Source organism: Dermacentor albipictus, chromosome 2 (genome assembly GCF_038994185.2).
Source record: "Dermacentor albipictus isolate Rhodes 1998 colony chromosome 2, USDA_Dalb.pri_finalv2, whole genome shotgun sequence".
In the NCBI taxonomy this organism is placed as follows: domain Eukaryota; kingdom Metazoa; phylum Arthropoda; class Arachnida; order Ixodida; family Ixodidae; genus Dermacentor; species Dermacentor albipictus.
This window is the reverse complement of record NC_091822.1, coordinates 5,857,784-5,876,068: the sequence shown is the minus strand read 5'-3', so window position 1 is coordinate 5,876,068 and position 18,285 is coordinate 5,857,784. Positions and strand designations below refer to the sequence as shown.

At 42.9% G+C, this 18,285-nt stretch overlaps 2 protein-coding genes across 5 annotated transcripts in view; one reads left to right on the top strand and one right to left on the bottom strand.

Moving 5' to 3' along the window:
* Positions 1–3,271: 3,271 nt before the first annotated feature.
* Positions 3,272–5,623, top strand: LOC139055864 (piggyBac transposable element-derived protein 3-like). Its single transcript, XM_070533429.1, has 2 exons — positions 3,272–3,492; positions 3,786–5,623. Exons 1-2 carry the CDS (start codon positions 3,474–3,476, stop codon positions 5,543–5,545), a joined length of 1,779 nt encoding a protein of 592 aa, XP_070389530.1. The 5' UTR covers positions 3,272–3,473; the 3' UTR covers positions 5,546–5,623.
* Positions 5,624–8,113: 2,490 nt separating this feature from the next.
* Sbat (LSMD1 domain-containing protein Sbat) overlaps positions 8,114–18,285 on the bottom strand; it is a 39,323-nt gene continuing 29,151 nt past the window's right edge. For all 4 annotated transcript variants that reach the window (XM_070533432.1, XM_070533433.1, XM_070533431.1 and 1 more), the window contains one exon: positions 8,114–8,329. In XM_070533432.1, the coding sequence (XP_070389533.1) occupies positions 8,229–8,329 (101 nt within the window). In that variant the 3' untranslated portion in view covers positions 8,114–8,228. The remainder of the gene's footprint in view (positions 8,330–18,285) is intronic.

The window sequence follows — 18,285 nt, the reverse complement described above, 5'->3', positions numbered from 1 at the left end:
AAAAATGAGTGTCCCAGACTCTTGGAAAACGGCACATGTGATACCTATATAGAAGCCTGGAAAAACACCTCTTTCTCTTGAACCTTTCCATCCAGTAAGTTTGACAAGCTGTTTATGCAAGGTGATGGAGAAAATGAGCACTTCTGGATCACACGACAGGATTTCGAAGGCGGCGATGATGTCACATTAGCTGTTTTTTTTAGACATTAAACGAGCCTTTGACACAGTCAGCCATGCTCATATACTATGTGGCCTGCTAGAACTGGGAGTCTCTGGAAGGGCACTACAGTGGATATCCAACTTCTCGAATGGCAGGTCAATATTCATTCAAACAAGCAAAACAAAAAGTTCCTCTCATAACATTACTCAAGGAGTCCCACAAGGCAGTGTCTTAAGTCTGTTTCTCTTTAAGGGTGGATTTACCGTGGGGATTTCCACCTGCACTACACTACTCTATATGTGCAGATGATGTTTGTATTCAAGCCTCTGGTTCAAGTACCAGCCTTGTTCAATCGACTTTGCAGGAAGGCCTAAACATTGTGGACAAATTCTTAAAGAGGAATGCGACTGTCTTACAGTAAGACGGCTGTGTTGCCTTGCACCAGAGCACACCGAAAGGACTTTCAGCTATGCCTTGAGGGACAACCTTTAGACATAATGAAACAACACAAATTTCTGGGGGTTATACTAGACAGGCAACTTTCTTGGAATTCTCATATTAAGACCCTGGAAGAACAAATAAACTCGTTAATAAATGTTCTTCGCTGCGTAGCAGGCACGACATGGGGAGGGTCGGTTTCATCCTTACTAAGAGTACATAATCCACTTATAAAGCAAAAGATAGCATATTCTTCACCTGTTCTGCATGGAATCTCCCGTTCATCTGAAGAGAGACTCTAACGATTAATATCTAGAAGCCTAAGAGTATGCTTAGGCATTCCTTGAGCAACCTCAAGTTCCTGAGTAATTGCAGAGGCATGTCACCCTCCATATTCTATTATGAGGACGGTTGAAACCTGTCGACATTACTTTTGCGTTTCAGTGCAGCACAAAAGACACCCACTACCAAGTGCACTAACTGAGAGAGACAGGGCGAACATCAATTCGGCGATTAAGGTGCACAAAGCTCTACTACGCGCTGCCTGAATGACAGGCTGCGCGAACATAGTTACAATGCCAAGAATTGTATCACAGCTGGGGGGTTTCTTGCGCAGCACTGCAAAACGTGTGGCTGCGAACCTGTCTTAGAGGAGTGCGTCATTCTTGGTCGCAGTCGTAATCAGCTCACAAGAGAAATCATCGAAGCAAAGGCTATCATTGGTCTGGGCCATGCATGTGTAAGCTCACCTTCATTATCATTATCAAACAATGAATTGGCGTATCTCCGACTGCAGCCACAGGCTGTCTGAATATGTTACCACTTGGTTACTATCGGTTTTGCTGCTTCATTTCTTTGTTATCTCCTGATGTCATATGGTTTGCCGAGTGTATAAGTAGTCTTGTGTCACGAAATAAACTGTCAGTTGGAAGTTAGCGCTCACTCTGTTTTCCGTTTCCTTTGATTACCCCTACCTCCTTCCTTTTTTGCTCTTCCGAGCTGCGCTACAAGCCTAAAACAGTCATCTACTACCACATCACAAATTTTGGTTCTCAGATATGTTTTGGACTCCATGGCGACTCGTAGCTCCAAAAATTGAACTTTCGGTTGAGGGAATTATTTGCAAACGAGATATCTTTATGCTAGCAGCACAACATCTGGCGTTACACCAAATATACTTTTGATACCCTGGCTATATTCAAGTGTATACAGATGGTTCTTGCCAAAGAAATTCTTTACCATTCCAGAATGGAACCAATAATATATAATAATAATATTTGGGGTTTTACGTGCCAAAACCACTTGCTGATTATGAGGCATGCCGTAGTGGAGGACTCCAGAAATTTTGACCACCTGGGGTTCTTTAACGTGCACCTAAATCTAAGCACATGGGTGTTTTCGCATTTCGCCCCCATCGAAATGCGGCCGCCGTGGCCGGGATTCGATCCCGCGACCTCGTGCTCAGCAGCCCAACACCATAGCCACTGAGCAACCACGGCGGGTGGAATGGAACCAAATACAAATGTTTAAGCTATCTCACATGACGTCGTTAACAACAACAGAGCTTCTTGCAATATTGTCTTTGTTACACTGCATAAATTCAATGAACATAAGGGAACAATGGGTCATCCTTTGTGACTCACAGGCAGCTTTGTTTTCACTTCATAGTGACATCAGCAATTTACAAAACATGGCATTAGTTAACGAGATACTTAAGAAACTGACAAAAGCAAGTGAAGGAAATCCCACATTAATGTTCCAATGGATACCTGGCCACTGCAATATCCCTGGGAATGTTGCAGGAGATAAGGCAGCTGGACAAGCACTTGTCAATAACACCACACATGGTCTCCCTCTAACGCAAGGCCAATTGCGGCGCACACTAAGACAGATATCAGTCCGAGGTTGTAAAGTGACATGGTTTGATCAGAACTTGACATTTTCAGATTCATTTCATATTGACCCATCACTTCAGTTTAAAATCCCATCCACATTAAATATAATCAGAGCCTTTGAAACACTCATTCACCATCTGCAGCTCGGTATTGCAAACACCAAACACTTTCTACATAAAATTTCAAGAACAGGGTGGGATGCACTTGTGGCCATGCTGATGAAGATGTACAGCACCTTCTGCTGAGAATGTCCGTGACACAACACACAGAAACAAGGCTTAGCACTTGATTTAGTGGCATTAGATATTTATTTTTATTTATTTATTTCTTTGTAAAATACCTTACAAGGCCCCTACATGGGGATTGAGTAAGGGGGGCATACAATCAAGTACATACAATCTATTAACAACAATAACAGATGATAACAGCAGCCAAGTGCACAGCCTAAAAGTCAGAGAAACATATTAGCTACATAAAGCTGCATATGATTACAATAAAAAGGAACAATATAAGTTTGTAACAAACATATAACAATGCAAGAAAACGTTAGAATAAAAATAACACAGAACAGTGAGCGTGATATTAATAGTTAACATTGGTTAACATGGTTTAAGCGAGTTCAGTGAGTGCTTGAATTTTTCGCGGTCAGTTTCAACCTCACAGGCCCTTCAACCTCGGGAAAATCTTGGGTCCTTGGCCAACATACTCATTGCAAAGACGAGCGTTACTGGCCCTTCAAAGATTTCTAGAAGCAAGCAACATTCTCAGAAAGTATTGAGTAGAGTGTTTAACCCTTTCGGCCCTGGCGGTGTCAATTGACACCACACGAAAAATGGTACCACCACGCAAAGAAAACAAAACAAGAACTTGCAACTTTTTGCTCGAAGTGAAGTCCGGGCCCACCTACTGCCATCGACATCAGTATCGTCGCGTTTTCTCGAACGCTGAATTCACGACAAAGAAGAAGCAGCGTCAACATCATGGCGAGCACGGAGCCGGGTGAGTTCCGACTTTCTGCAACTGTAGCTACGTAATTTCTTTGGATTATGTGCCCAGTTTTTTGTATGTTGTGCCTTAGTAGCACATTAATGAGAAGGCGTCTGAGTAATTTTATTTGCACGTGCAGCTTTTTCGCAGTGGCATGCTTTTGTCATGTACGATTTTGACACCGTCAGGGCTCAACGGTTGCAAGTGGCGGTGCGCGAGTCGATTGTGGCGCCTGTTTTAGAGGCGCGATATCTGAATGAACGCTGACGCGGTATGTCAATTAGCCTGTTTCTTTTTGTTTGCAGGTGCAGGTATACCTGTGACTTCGTTTTATTCGTGCCACCGAGCCCGTTCCACACGGCTACAGGCAACAACGGACGCGCTGTTCGAGGAGCTCGACAACGGCAACTTGTCCGATGTAGACGGCGAATTTGATGACTCGGATGACGAGGGTGTGCAGCATTGTGCTTCTGATGGACCTCGAATGGAGAGCGACAGTGAAAGCTCCGATGACGAGAGTGCACTGGACACATCTGGCGGCTGGAGACGAAAATCGTTCAAGGCACCAGACTCAACATACACAGGTGATGTCCACGAAGGATCGGAACTCGGAGAGTTGTTGTCACCCTATGAGTATTTCAAAGCCTATGTGCCCAATAGTGTATTTCTGGAGCTGGCTGAAAAAACGAACCAGTACTCGGTTTTTCACGAAGGCACCTCTGTCAACACAAGCGAGGCAGAGATAAGGCTAGTCGCACTACATCTCACAATGGGTGTTCTCCACTTCCCGAGACTCAGACTTTATTGGAAGCCGAACATGAAGTGCGATCTCGTGGCGTCTGCAGGAATGTCGCGCAACCGTTTCGAAAAGCTGCGCAATAACCTGCACATTGTAGATGTGAATCACCCTGACTCTACCGACCGTCTCTGGAAAGTGAGGCCACTGCTTGATGTTTTCCAAAGCAAGTGTAAATCACTCGTAGCAGAGGAACGCCTTTGCATAGATGAGCAGATGGTGCCCTTCAAAGGACGCCTTGATATAAAACAGTATGTCAAAGGAAAGCCGCACCCATGGGGCATCAAAATATTTATGCTCTGTGGCGAATCTGGCCTTGTATATGACTTTCTACCCTATCAGGGGTCCACAACAAAGATCGAAGACGACGTCAAACAGCGCTATGGTGTTACAGGCGCAATAGTTTTGCATTTATCTGACAGAATTCCATCTGGTGTGGGACACAAACTTTTTTTCGACAACTATTTCACGTCCCTGCCACTGCTCCGTGAAATGTTGCGTAAAAAAATATTTGCTGCCGGCACTGTAAGATCGAACAGGTGTGAAAAGTGCCCTTTGAGGACTGAAAAAGAACTGAAAAAAAGTGGCCGCGGTTCTTCAGAGTGCGTTGTGAGCGCTGATGGAAATATAGCGATAACAAGGTGGATGGACAATAGGATTGTGACCCTTGCATCCAATTTTATTGCTATTGAGGAGGAAGACAGCGTTCGTCGTTGGAACAAGGCGGAAAAGCGTTTTGTAGACGTGAAGCGACCAGCTGTCATTAACGCATACAACCGCAGCATGGGTGGGGTCGATAAAGTAGACTTCCTGATTTCTCTTTATCGAACTACCATTCGCTCGCGAAAGTGGACCTTGAGAATGACATTTCATTTTATGAACCTCGCAGTGGTCAACGCATGGCTTGAATACAGGCGTGACGCCGACAAACAGAGCATCCTTAAGCAGCTTGATCTCCTTGACTTCACTCTAAGAGTCATTGAGGCACTGTCAGCTGCTGGGCCGAAACCTGTGACACCCAAGAGGGGAAGGCCTTCACTCTCACCATTGCAGGCTTCAAAGCACCCAAGAATGGCAGAAAACAGACCTGTCCAGGATGTAAGGTTTGATCAGCTGGGACATTTGCCACTTCACGATGACACGAGGGAAAGAAGGTGCAAGATGGAAGGCTGCGCAGGAAGAACCCGCATAATGTGCGAGAAATGCAAGGTTCACTTGTGCCTAACAAAGTCGCGAAATTGCTTCAGGGCTTTCCATATGCGTGTATAACATCTCTTTGATCACTCTGACGATTTTGAATTGCCCTATGTCCTTTTGAATAAAGCTGTCACATATTTCACTTTGCAACCATTGAGCCCTGATGTACGGTTTTGACACCATGTTTGTAACTCCGTAAGTACAGGCGTTATGAAGCTGAAATTTTGGGGTGATGTTATTTATGTCCTAAACAATAAAAAAAATTCATTGAAAAAAATCTGCGAAGAAAATGAAAAAATCAGGGCTGAAAGGGTTAAATGTGATAATGCATTCTATGTTTTTCTTTTAACCGACTTTGGCCAATCCAATGCCTGGCTTTTTGTAACTTCATAAGAATTTAATCCGTGATTTCTTATGTGCCCTTATTTTAGACTAGCTAAGTGACCGGACTTTGTGTTTACTTTAGTGCACATATGTGACTGGACTTTGTGTTGCTGTGTTTCGGAATTGACTTTCAATTTTAGTGTCGCATTAGCCTACTTACGTGACTGGACTTTGTGTTTTTATGATTTGGAGTTGACTTTCATTTAGGGTGTGACATTAGTGACTTATGTTACAAGAATTTGTGTTATGATTTCACTATTTTTGTTATGAGTTTTTTTTTAATCCCTATGTGAAAAGGAGTAGCCGGCGCCAATTAAAGGCGACATCTCCTAAATACCATATAATAACAAAAAAAATAGGTTGTAACACTCAGCCAGTACTTTTTCCACGTTTGTAGATTTATTGCATGATGCCTTTCTATATAGACATTTTTTCCTGTTCAGTAGAGATTTTGGAAAACGATGGGTTGTTGGAAATAAGATTTAACAATTATTGTTGGAATGTATTTATTTTTTAAGTTGAGAAGCACATTCTTGAACTACCAGTTAGTATTTATGATTCGAGTCAGATACCAGTGTTCAAAACTGTCAAGAAAAATTGCAAGCTCAAGGTTTATAGCATCAAAATTTCTTCTCTTGTTGTCACAATTAGTTGATTCATAAGTGATCGCTCTTTGATTGGTAGTGAAATACAGATGTGCAGGATATTATGGTCACTAATACCTAGTAACTTGTCGATTCTGGTAATGTCATGAGGATTGAATGTTAATAAAACGAGGAGTGAATGTTAATAAAACGTCCAGGATATTTTCACCTCCACTAAGGTGTGTTACCACTTGCAGCAGATTGAAGTTGTGCTAGGTCGAGGAATTGTTGTGCCTTGTTAGACAGTGAACTGTTCAGGACTGAGAGCAAGGTCCAGTTGATGCCAGGGTAATTAAAATCACCGAAGAGGTAGATTGGTGCATTGGGAAACTGCATTTTAATTCTGGTTAGGCTGTTGGAAAGGTTATCACAAAAGGACAGTTGTCTATAGGAGGACTGATAGCAGATACCAAAGACCACTTTCAACGATCTGCTGCGTACACAGACAAATGAAAGTTTGAGGTGATTGGGTCATTGTCATGGAAGATAAGTAAAGATGACAATGTGCTTCTTACAGCAATGAGGTACCCTCCTCCTCTCCTACCACTCCTGTCATGGCGATGCAAGATGAAGTTTTCATAAGTGAGGAAAACCTCGTGGTATGCAATATCTGGATTCAAACCCGTTTTCAGTTAGCATAATAATGTCGGCATTGGTGTCTTCGATGAGGTTGCTAATCTGATCACGCTTGTGTATTATGCTGCTAATGTTGGTAAAAGCAATGTTAAAGAGCTTGAACGATGAAGTTCGGCAGCATGCAAAATTGAAGATTCTCATGGTTGGTGATCATGGCTCATGATTGAACACTTTTGTTGAACTGCATTTATTCTGTTGTTTTCCTGTTTCAAACGGCCATACCATTGTTTACACTACATTATTCCTAATTATGCACTTTCGTTTGCACCTGTTTTATGTATTCATTTGTATTGCATAGCTTGCCCGCTCCCCTCTATAATGCCGTAAGGCCCGAAGAGTACAATAAATGAAATGGTGGCCATCATGCCACTTGTTTACGACGTGAAAAAAAAAACTCCAGCTGGCTGTTGAAATTTGCCTTGTGGAACAACAAAACTCTTTCGACTTTGACAAAGTTTTCAACTGTAAGAACATTTTAGACAATGTAAAATGCATAATTAATTAAGACAGTGCAGCTACAGAAGAGCATCCATGCAAAATTTGATTCTTGAAAACGAGCTGAAGGGTCAAGAAAAGCTTGCAAAAATAGCCATTTTTGATAACTAATACTGAAAGTTTTTTTTAAATGCGGCCATAACAGTTTGCCAGAAGGGACACAAGACCCTTTAGAAGGCAGCATTTCTTTCAATAGATGAAGCGCCAATAGTGACGGCACACTAGGAAGGAACAAAGAAGGCAGCACCTGCATTGCCTGCTTTGGCGCTGTTTAAAGGCTGCTAACAAGACAACAATGCAATTACCAGCCCCGTGGCTTTGCCAAGATTGCTTTTATACTACTCATTTATGACAAATTTAGGCAAAGCAAAATTTCTTTGCAGTTGGCCTTTAAACTAGGCTTTTTATGCAGTTTATCATTTCATTTCAGCAGGCCTTAAAGCTTGTGCATGCCTACATAACAATTCACAAAACAGTGACATCAGGCATATAAACAACTGAGGCAACTTTATATGTCCGTTCCAAGCACTCAAACAACAAAACAGGTGCCGAGGTATGTACAGCATACGACATGTCCCACGGTATGAATCCACGATCTAGCCACTGCACTGTTCATCCACATGCACCGAGATGATGTGCTGGCCGGGGACCATTGCCAGACCAAGGATGCGTGGTTCCACAGTGCTGCCGCTGCTGTCTGCATGGAATAATAACGTGGAGTACTCATGAGCATATCACAAGTAGGCCAGTGATGCGTGTGCAAAGGAGTATTCAATATCCAACAGCGAGTGAATTGCTAGATGATCCTCAAGTAGCATAACCCTGTGCCGAGTGGACATAAATGAAGAATAAACATGCAGCACCAAGGGCTTAAAAGGAAGATTTACCTCGGGTACTCCTATCTAAATACATGTAAAAGGAGAATTCGTTTTTCTCAGCAACCACTGCACCAAACTTGACGAGGTTTGTTGCATTTAAAAGAAAAAAAATTTCTAGTGATTGTTGGCTTCGAATTTTTTATTTAGATCATATTTTTTACTGACAATTGGCAAAAGCTGCAAACTTTCAGAAAACGAAACTAATAAGTTTACAACTCTGTCACTCGGCAAAGAAAAATGATACCACAATTTTGTGAATTGCATCTAATAATACATCTAAAGTGGACAAAGTGGATATGTAATACCTGCGCCACACGGGCGAGGTTAATGCCATTAAAAGTTTAACACCCTAAGTTTTTTAATGTCATTATATTTCGATCACTGCTACACGTGCATACTTAATGGCATTAAGCGTTGTGATGGCAATAGCTGCAGTGAAGTGGTTAAGTTTGCTTGCCAATTGTAATACAAAAAAAACAGTTATCGAGGGAGCAGATATTTAATAAATGGCGTGAGAAACATTAATCGGCATATTGCATGTAGTTTACTTCAGGAATGTCATTGTTGCACCCAGCCGTAAACTGTTCGAAGCCCAAGCTAGCTAGACGGCCAATCCATAGCATAGCCAAAGCATTGAAATTGGAAAAGATAGTGCTCACAGCTTCAAAGCTCTCAAACAGCGATCCTGAAGAATTTGACCGTGTGCTCCAGTTTGTTCTGGCATATGTGCTTCTTCGAGTCAAGCATCGTCGTGAAATTCGAAGGCTTCAGTACGAGGCTAACAAGGCAAGGAGCCGCCACCGTGCAATAGAACAGCTTCTGCTGCCTAACGCGCTCACGATTAGTGCTCTTGCCCAGAGTAGCGGCAAGATCACCTGCTGATCTCTACGAAAATAAAGAGCTCCTTTTAGAAAAATGAAGATTATATTAGTTGTTTCTATCTACAAGTTTGCGTATTATCGTGAGAATAAGGTCACTATGCTGACCGCAGGGACATTGTAAACGAGAGTAGGCATTCGGCGGCCAAGTGAGCTGTAATAATTGTAAGAACGCACTACGCCACGAGAAAGCGCAATTTTTTAAAGAAATTGAAGAATATATTAATTGTTATTCACTAAGAATCCGTTTAGCCTTGTCAGAATGTGCAGACATGGGGATCAAGAGTACGCATTTGACGGCAAAGTGAGTTACGAGAACGCACTGCGTCGCGAATGGCATTAAGCGTTAATGCCATTAGGCATGTTCGTGTGGCACCCGCGAATGACATTAAAGTTTAAGGCATTAGCCAGTTAATGTCATTTTCTGTGCCCGTGTGGCAGGGGTATAACAGATGAATGTCAAAACATTTAGGAATACAGCTTTTGCTGAACCCTTGTACACAATGTAATAAATTAACGTAAGATGTAAATATACACATCAAATTAGTCTGCTTTGAGTGATCTAAATGGATGCCGTTTACAGAACCACGATATCTGTTCTTGATGGTGAGCTATTAAAGGGACGCTGAAACGATTTTGACGATTTTCTACAAACGTGCTGAGTCGACAGAGTAGGTCCTTCTGATCAATAATTGACACATCTAAGTGCTCCGCGTAGAGCGTGTAATTTATTATAAGGTTTTAAAAATGCACATCGCTGCCAATCACAGCACACTGGTCAGCGGAATTTTAAGCCGCCCCTACCCGTATGACGGAAATCGCCCATATGGCGTCAGTGGGGCGAACTATCCCATTGGCTGACCAGGGCGCGTGATCGATAATTTTTCCAATTTTATGGTAAACAAATGATGGTTGTAATAGTTGGAATGTTAGTTAATTTGCTTTTATAAAAATAAAGTAACATAAAGAGAATGCACAAGAACAATTTTTCAGTACACTTTATCACTTCCGGCACACAGCAAGTGTCGTCTACTTGTGTTACAACATGCTCCGTCTTTGACGAGAGCTCCGCAGTCAGTGTCGGTCGATCTTTTCGCGAGCGCTATGATTCGACTTTGTTGCGTTGTGGACTGCAAACGTAGCGACTGGCAATATGTAAAGCTGTGACATCGTGTCCTTCTGCAAGCTAGTAGACAAGCAGACTGGCTGCAGCACATTGGACAGCCACTATCCGATGGGCACCAGGATTTGCGCGATTGCGGCCATCACATTACAATGGAAGATTGCTAACGCAAAAGCGTTTCGCGAGTCTGGTATTAGGGTAAAGGCAAGCGCAAGGGGACAGGGCCTGGCCGTGTCCCCTTGCAAATGTGAATGGTCTGCACGGTGCAGATACCTGGTGGCATAGAGCTCAACCACACACAGTAGCAGTAACAAAATGTATTCTTCTTTGCCGCTAGTGTAAATTTTTCACGGGAGTGTAATCACTAACACATTGTTTTTGTAAACGTTTAAAATATTTTACACTTGGTTAGAACAATATTGGCTCTTTCTTTGGCTGGTTAAGCTCTGCACCAACGAGTGGCTGGATTGTGGAGGCCGATCAGACAGCTCACGTACGTCTATGCTAAAGTTCCTTCATCAGCTTGAGTTTATGCCTTCACCGTTCCATTGAAACGTTCTGCTAGTGTGTGATTACTGGAATACCAGACACGTTCGGCGCTACGACAGAATGCTTGCAACACATGCTGCTTCGATAGCTCTCGCTTGGGGTTGACAGCCAAGCGGCTAGCGGAGAGGTTTCGCGCGAGCGGGGGCGGGCTCCAAAACAACCGCAAGTGGACGATGTGACGCCGCATCGTGACGCAGAACCAGTGAAGGCGGAGCCTAGCCCCGATCGCTCGGCAAACGAGTTGAGGAGGAAAAGCATGGCCAGGGAGGAGGGTAACTTGTAATCACTTGTAGCTCCATTAATGTGTAACGCTTCACTTAAATTGTGGTGCAAAAGTTGTACTTAAGCTATACCCTACGCGTCTACAAATTTTGTCCGAACCGTTTCAGGGGCCCTTTAATTTGTAAACTTCATGCTTCCATTTTTTTTAACTGTCAAATTTTTGAAAACTCTTCCAACAGAATTCAAACCTTAAATCGAAATTCTGCTTTCAACAGTCACTAGAATTTAACTTGCTCACTTAAATGCAACGAATTTCATTAAGATCAGTCTAGGGGTTACCTCAGAAAAGCGTTTTTGCATTTTACATGTATTTGAATAGGCCACATCAGATTTGCGCCCGAGCTAAAGCTTCCTCTTGATCTTGCAATTGACAAAAGTTTTACCGATGTCAGTCTGACAACTAATCCGTCAAAGACAGCAAAGCTGTACACGCAAGTTCTCGCACCCTTTGGAATTGCTAGGCATCTGTTTGCTGGCTCACAGTCTCACTCGTGGCTGGCTGTTCTAAGTGACGACTCCCACACAGGCTGCATTGCAGTGCCGTGGCATCGACCTTCACCGCTGCAGCCATACTAACTCCTAGCTGACCTCCGACATGGAGCAGGTGTAACGAGATGTGAGATGTTGCATTGCAGTTACATTTCGTATCGACGACTCTGTTGCACAGCATGCAACATAGACCGGTTTGGCCTATGTAAACTCTTTTGCATGTGAGAGGGTCATCCTGTCCTGTCGATGTATTAATGACCGCCTGCGTGAGCACCACTCCTCCCTAGGGTCCGATAACGGTGCAAACTTGCCTCGCCATTGCAATGAGTGTGGTTGTTACCCTTTGTTCAGCAATGTAACGATTCTTCATAGGGGAAAGGGCAAAGAAGAGCAAGAAATCCTGGAAGCATACATCAGTTTATTAGGTGGCGGCTGCATTAGTAAAACTTCGGTGCGCTTACTTGAAATAGAATTTGCCTGTTTAGATCGGTTACGATAAATGCAATAACTTGACTTTGCATGCTTTACGATTTGTGATGCTGTTGTTGTGCATGCTCTGTTGGCCTTGCTGGGACTACGCCGTTTCTAATAAAGCTCAGTTGATAGTCCAGTTGTTGTGGTGTGAACCTCACTTCTTGTACTTTGTGTTTTGTGACTTGTTTCAACCCTTCTGCGTAAGATTTTGCAGGCTGGTTTTTTAGAGGGTGCTGCCAAATACAGCATTTACAGTGGTGAACTAGTGCCACTGCTTCATTTAACTAGTTATTCCTTTTACAGACTCAGTTATTCCTTTTACAGACTCATCGACTCAGTGCGTCTTGTGTTCGTGAACCAGAGCAGCCATCCGTTAGAAGCTAACAATTTGCAATGTGCTCCTACAATCCTTTGTTATAGTAATTATTATATTAGTAAATATGTACCTCTACCCAGTTTTAATATTTATCAATTTCTCTATGTTAACTCCCATTAGCTGCACAATGCACTGTAAGGATAATGCACATGTGTTCACTTCGTGTTAGCAGTCCACGCATTGGCTCCTAGCTTGTGCACCAGATATTTCTTGTGAAAGAGCTTCCTCAAACCATAGTGCAGGATTGTTTACCAGTGTGAATAGCAAAGCTCATCATACCAACTTGTCATTTGAGTATTTGTAGAACACTAGCTTTGCTAAGATACATCCTAAATCACAGTACAGAACAGTAAGCCACTACGTAAGTTGTGTTTGTAGAAGAATAGAAGGCGATCGACCGGTTAACAACCTTTTATGCTTCATTAGCCTCTGATTGATACACCATCCCGTTTGCCCTATGTATAACTGGCCACAGCTAAGGGGAATTTTATAAACCACACCCATACGACATTCAGTAAAACTGTTGTTCTTATTGTGCTTCACAGGACAAATATCTGTTCGTTTTTTGCCTTTTACCCGCTCCTTCTTATTCTGTACGGCAGCGCATATCTTACCTAGCTTATTGGGAGCAGTGAAAGCAACATTAACATCATATCTACTAGCAACATTTTTAAGCCTGTGCGACACTGAATGAATCTATGGAATAGCCACTACTCTTTTTTTGCTACTACTGCTTTCTGTAATCACGTCTGTCCCTCTCGAAACCGATTTCTTTAGGCACTCAGGCACAGTAGCCACCGCTACACTAAGATAACCTGCTTCTAATAGGCGCCGGACCTGCGTATTAAAACTGGTGCTCATTTTGTGCATGCAAGACCTTGTGAGGGAAGACTTAAGGCACGACATGGCAATTCCGTTTTTTACTAATTTAGAATGCTTGGATTGAAAGTTCAGCAATGGCTTCGAAGATCTTAGGGAGTACTGCCAACAAACATGATTTTGTTCGAAGATCAAGGAAATGTCAAGAAATTGAATTACCGTATTTACACGATTGTAAGTCGACCCCTTTTTTTAAATTTGAAAGTCTGAAGTTGGGGGGTCGACTTACAATCGAAACCAAAACATGGCGCCGCCAATAAAAACGATGCCAACGGGAGCTACAATGTAGTTACAATTTTATGTTTCCTCTATGGCCCTACCCGTATCTTTTCACTATCCCGCGTGTTTGTTCGCTTTTCGGAAGGGTTTTTCAACATTTTTTAGAGTTTTACAGTGCATGCAACAATGATGGGTGAGGGGGTGTCGATAGTTGATGGAAGCGCCACTGTTCCCATTTGCGGCGGCACGCTCAGAACGGCGATGCTTGCGGGGAGCATCGGTAGTTCATGGATGAGCAGACAGCGCTTGCAGGTTTCTCTTTTCTGTTTAAAGGCTAGACGCGTTCCACTTGACTGCCGGCTACGTGCTACTTCTATGCTTCCCCAGTAGTCATGAGTGCTCCAGGCCCACTAATCGTTCGGGACTCGTTCACAGCAGCGTTCAAGAGGGCTGCCATCATTTACGCTGAAGAAACAAATCACTGCGCAGCGGGCCGCAATTTCGATGTTTCTAAACGGGTGGTGCGAGAGTGGCGACTGCAGCGAAGCGAAATTTTCACCTGTGACGGCAAGTGAGAAATTTCCCACGTGCCGAAGTCTGGACGCTTTCCGGAGCTGTATGCTAAGCTCGCGGCGTACGTCGCTGAAATGCGTGATCGGTCCCTGCCAGTGAAGTGCGACGTGGTCAAGAAACAAGCCCGGACCTTCGTCTTAATTTTAAGGTTCTGCTCCGCCGTGAGTACAACGAGTGGCTGGCGGCAGAAGACTGCGAAATTACGCCAACCGGACCTGTCAAAAGAGCCTCCCTGAAGGCTGCGTGTGGTTAGGTGCATTTGGCGTGGGCTGCTGTTCTGCAAGATGTTTGCCAAATTTGAAATTTCGCTGGACCACGACGCGCTGTGGGACCGCAGCAACGATGACGATGGCAGCACTAGTGAAGACGAGTAGTCCAGTGACCATGTCAGCTACTAATAAATTTTCGTTATCGAATGCGCCCTCGGGTATGCACTCTTATTTTTTTTTTCGGTCACGCGATATGGGGGGATCGACTTACATTCGAGTCGACTTACAATCGTGTAAATACGGTACGCGTCGCTGAGGAAATGCCTTGGTAAACTTTAATGCTCCCCCATAAAGTTTAAATTGCTCACTTACTGAGGTAGTAATGGAATCTAATTCTTCCCTATTGCAAAAAATCAGGTAATCATCAACGTAACGAAATATCTTGATAACGCTATCATTTTCTTTGTTGAACTTCTTTGCCGAGCACATGATTGTCAACACTGTCGGTTGCAATAGACCGTACTTCTTCCCCAAGTCACACACTTTTTATCATCCTTGTAGGTCTCAGGATACTGCACTAAATTTCCAAATCTATAACAGTGCGCTTCCTTTTCACTGGCAACATGGTGCATTGCCGATCGATGATCAGTGGGTGGCTCCGCCATCTTCTGTTTCGGCGGCGAGTCTAATAAGGTGTAGAAACCATGTGGCCAGGAACTGCTTCAATGCAACCAACAAAGACGAGCATGAGCGACTTAATCCATTGGCAGAACTGCACAGAATGAGGGACCAGCAAGTAATCTGGAAGCAGCGCAGTTGGCACGGTCCATTCATGTTTCAGAGGGTGGCAGAGCACAGAGCTATGGGTGCAGCCTATTTGAGTTCGGAAGGGTGGAAGGGTGATGGGAAAGAGGTGTGCGAGGCTGGCAATGCAGAGAAGGCTGAAAACAGGTTCTATTGTATGAGCGTGCGGTGGCCGTTGGGGTGGCAAGCGAGGGTGCAGTGGCTTGAATTTGCCGCAGAACGGACACCTAGCAGCCAGACTTCATCATTATAACCGATAAAGGGGCATGGAGGCATTGTAGTAAGTGGGTTATATCACCAAAGAAAACATATAAAAGTTGACGGTGCAGCAGCTTCTCACAATTACAACCGATATATTGTTATATATTGCTATATTACAACCTATATAAGTGGGGCCATCTGTACTTGCAATATGTAAAAATTCAGGCAGGCATGAAATACCACGTAAGGCATTCTTTTGGAGTGAAACTAAGTTACCTAACGATCTCTTAGTACTATTTGACCAAATGAGGTGATACTATCGAAGGTGAGACACAAATAGTATGTTATGAATCATAAGTTTAAGCGGTATTGGTAGTAATCTCTGGAATCTGCGCAACATACCTAAAGCTTTACCAAATTTATGTTGTAAGTAACCGGCGTGGTGGTCCTACAGCATCGGTTAATGAAAGACAACACCCAACTGTTTTAGCAGTAGAGAAAAGTTATATTTTCGTGTCATCGAGCCGAATTGTGCCAAGCCGAATTTATAAGTTCCTCTTTCTTAGTTCCTGAAAAGAATAAACTCATATCATCTACGTAAATAACACAGTTAATCAAATTATCAATATGCACGATGTAATTTATACGAATGATAAATAGAAGTGGCCCTAATATGCTACCTCAAGGCACACCTTGCTTAATAACTTTTACTGGAGATAATTTTCTATTTAGAATTGATACTCATTGCTTTACATCGGTTATGTAACTTCTAATTAAGCCTAAAACGATTCCGTGTACGGTAACAATTTTATTTTTTAATAGTCTTCCCTCGTTAATTCTGTCGAAAGCTTTTGAGATATCGAGGAATACTCCCAATGTTACTTTATTTCCCTCTATGTGAACTATAGGCAAATAACTTCTATTTTGATAACTAACATGGTTTCAGCAAAGGGTCGTCTTGTGACACTCAACTACTAGAATTCATGTCTGAATTACACTCTAGCATGAATAACAAGCACATTAACTGCATCTTTCTTCACTATGCAAAAGCTTTTGACAGAGTAGCTTACTCCCACCTAATAGCTAAACCACCTTTAGACTTGACTCTTTAACTTTAACTTAGCTTCATAATTTTCTGCTTGATGAGCAGCAGTTTACTGCTGTAAATAATTTCAAATCCTCTCTATTATACGTAAAATTGGGCGTACCCCAAGGCTGTGCACTCGATCTTCTCCTTTTCTGATTTATAGATTTTCCAGTAACATATCTTCCAGTATATGACTCTCCAGGGATATTGTTTAATTTACAAAACTATTTAAAGAACAGGCTAGACAATAATTTAGCTTTGCAAAAAGACCTTTACCTGGTACAAGAGTGCTGTAATGATTGGCAAATTACATGAAACACATCTAAGTGCTGCATAATTTCTTTCAGCTGTAAAGTAATGACTGAATTCCGGGCAAAAGCGATGTACAGTGCGAAGGACAAGGACTGCGGAGATGACATACACTGCGCTGACTTCCAACAATATTTTATTGCATTGCCACATCATGTGTATATATACAAGAGGGGGCATATGCAGAAAATGAAAGGCAGTCACAAGATTCATCCTAAAACTTTTTGTGTGCAAACAAACAGGGACGAAGAATAGGGGCAACCCAAGCGCTCGTCCTTGTGTTGCCCCTATTCTTCGTCCCTGTTTGTTTGCGCACAAAAAGTTTTAAGATGAATTTGTTCCAACTAGGCTGACTCGTAGTTATGCAGTCACAAGGGGTGTTCTAACAGCAAGTCACTGTACTAAGAACATGGTCACTTGAAAGAAAAGAAAATGAACATTACTACTTCTATTGTTGAGATACATGACTTCCCTAGGGGTCAGCACGATAGAGGGGGCACTAACACACACACTACCCAGTTTTCTGATGAAATAAGCTTCTATAATTTCCCGCGTGAGCTGTGTCTCACTAAAACTTCTGTATCTTCAAAGAGGGGCACACAGCCGCAGTCCCAGCAATGGATGCCCAAGTGGCCTTGAACAGTGTCATGGACGTTGTTATAGTGCTCTCTTAAATGATTGTTTAGGCACCTGCCTGTCTGTCTAACATATTTACTGCTGCAAAACAGGCGAATCTGGTAAACCACATTCATTGCACATGTCACAAAATGTTTTGTGTGCCCGACAGAGAAACAACTCTGACGTGATTTAGGTACCTTTACACGTTACACATAAAGGTCAAAACAAAATACAACATACACTATACTGATGGGCGACTTCAATGCCAGGATAGGCAAGAAGCAGGCTGGAGACAAGTCAGTGGGGGAATATGGCATAAGTTCTAGGCATAGCGGGGGAGAGTTATTAGTAGTTTGCAGAACAGAATAATATGCGGATAATGAATACCTTCTTCCGCAAGCGGGATAGCCAAAGGTGGACGTGGAGGAGCCAGAACAGTGAGACTAGTAATGAAACAGACTTTATACTCTGCGCTAACCCTGGCATCATACAAGATGTGGACGTGCTCGACAAGGTGCGCTGCAGTGACCATAGCATGGTAAGAGCTCGAATTAGCCTAGACTTGAGGAGGGAACGGAAGAAACTGGTACATAAGAAGCGGATCAATGAGTTAGCAGTAAGAGGGAAAATAGAGGAATTCCGTATCAAGCTACAGAACAGGTATTCGGCTTTAACTCAGGAAGAGGACCTTGGTGTTGAAGCAAT